Below are 1,218 nucleotides of genomic sequence, written 5' to 3'. Positions count from 1 at the left end.
CAACACACTCGGTCCCCTTTCAAAGCGTCTTGTGTCTTCTGAGCTTCAGCGATCGCCTGACCCCACGTTGCTCTATGACTCACCACTGGCAGCATCCTAGAGGGAACGTTCGCAGGAGAGAGCGCAGACGCTCCTCACGTGTTTGCTCCTGTGCTCTCAAAGCAGGACGGCATCAAGTACGGCGACGAGTGGGTGGACACGCTGGGTATGAGGGGTACGCAGAGCGGCGGGATCAGCATTTCGAAAGTTCGCGTCGCCGCAAAAGATGCTTTGGGATTTGTGGATGGAAAGTTTGAAGCTCTTGGAGCGTACAACACGCTCAACTTGCCCGCTATCCAGGTGAGCATCGACGCGCGACTTTTTGGTCTGATTTTGCGTATTGCAACAAAATGCCCAACGTTGGATTTACGCCCGGTGGCTTACAACTTTTGAGCGTCTGTCTGCACCTTTACAAAGCTCGTCTTTACAGCCTTCTACCTCGGTATTGCTCAAGGAGCACTCAAACGTGGGCTAGAGTACACCAAGGTCAACACTCGCGGCTGGCCCTACACCCCAACGCCCGCAGCGCGCGGCACGGACGAAGTGTACATCCAAGAAGGCTACGGAACGCTTCAAGCCAGGCTCTGGGCTTCCGAAGCGCAATTCTCCAACGTGGTTCGCGAAGCTTCTGCTCTTTTGCACACCTCTCCTCGTCAAAAAGTGACGGCAGAACAGAGATCTCATCTGGCCATTCAAGTAGCCGCTGCCAAAGTGGTCATTGCGGATCTGGGATTGGAAATCACTAGCAAGGTGTACGAGTACATGGGCGCACGAGCCGTTTCGGGCAAGTACGGATTCGACGTCGCTTTCAGAGACTTGAGAACCCATACGCTGCACGATCCCATCGCACACAAGAGATCCGAAGTCGGAAGATTTGCCCTGAATGGTCAAGGACCCGAGCGTGAGTGCTCGCTCGCTCGACTTTTGCCAGACCGTGGCGGAGATTGCGCGGTGCTGCTTCGTGTCGTGCTAACTCGCCCGTCCTGCCTCGCTCTACGCAGCTACATGGTACACCTAAGGGATGCGCCATCGTATCGCATCAGCTCGGCTCCCATCCGAGAAGGATGGGTGCTGGCCCCTCAGTCCGTCCCTTGAAGCCGTTGCAAGACAAAAGGAAAGAAGAGGTGAAAAAGAAAGAAAAAAGAACCCTTTGCGAACTTTGTATTTCCCCCCTCCCCC

General features: G+C 55.1%; 1 protein-coding gene across 1 annotated transcript in view; it reads left to right on the top strand.

The window, feature by feature from the left end:
- Positions 1 to 1,210, top strand: part of IE81DRAFT_327200 (acyl-CoA dehydrogenase NM domain-like protein) — a 2,759-nt gene extending 1,549 nt beyond the window's left edge. The window contains exons 5-7 of the mRNA XM_025515040.1: positions 93 to 339; positions 457 to 940; positions 1,041 to 1,210. Of these exons, the coding sequence (XP_025365887.1) occupies positions 93 to 339; positions 457 to 940; positions 1,041 to 1,057 (748 nt within the window). The 3' untranslated portion in view covers positions 1,058 to 1,210. The remainder of the gene's footprint in view (positions 1 to 92; positions 340 to 456; positions 941 to 1,040) is intronic.
- The last annotated feature ends 8 nt before the right edge of the window (positions 1,211 to 1,218 follow it).

This window comes from Ceraceosorus guamensis (assembly GCF_003144195.1).
Source record: "Ceraceosorus guamensis strain MCA 4658 unplaced genomic scaffold IE81scaffold_199, whole genome shotgun sequence".
NCBI classification, from domain to species: Eukaryota; Fungi; Basidiomycota; class Exobasidiomycetes; order Ceraceosorales; family Ceraceosoraceae; genus Ceraceosorus; species Ceraceosorus guamensis.
Note: the sequence above shows the minus strand (reverse complement) of the source record. Positions and strands in the feature narration are given on the sequence as shown.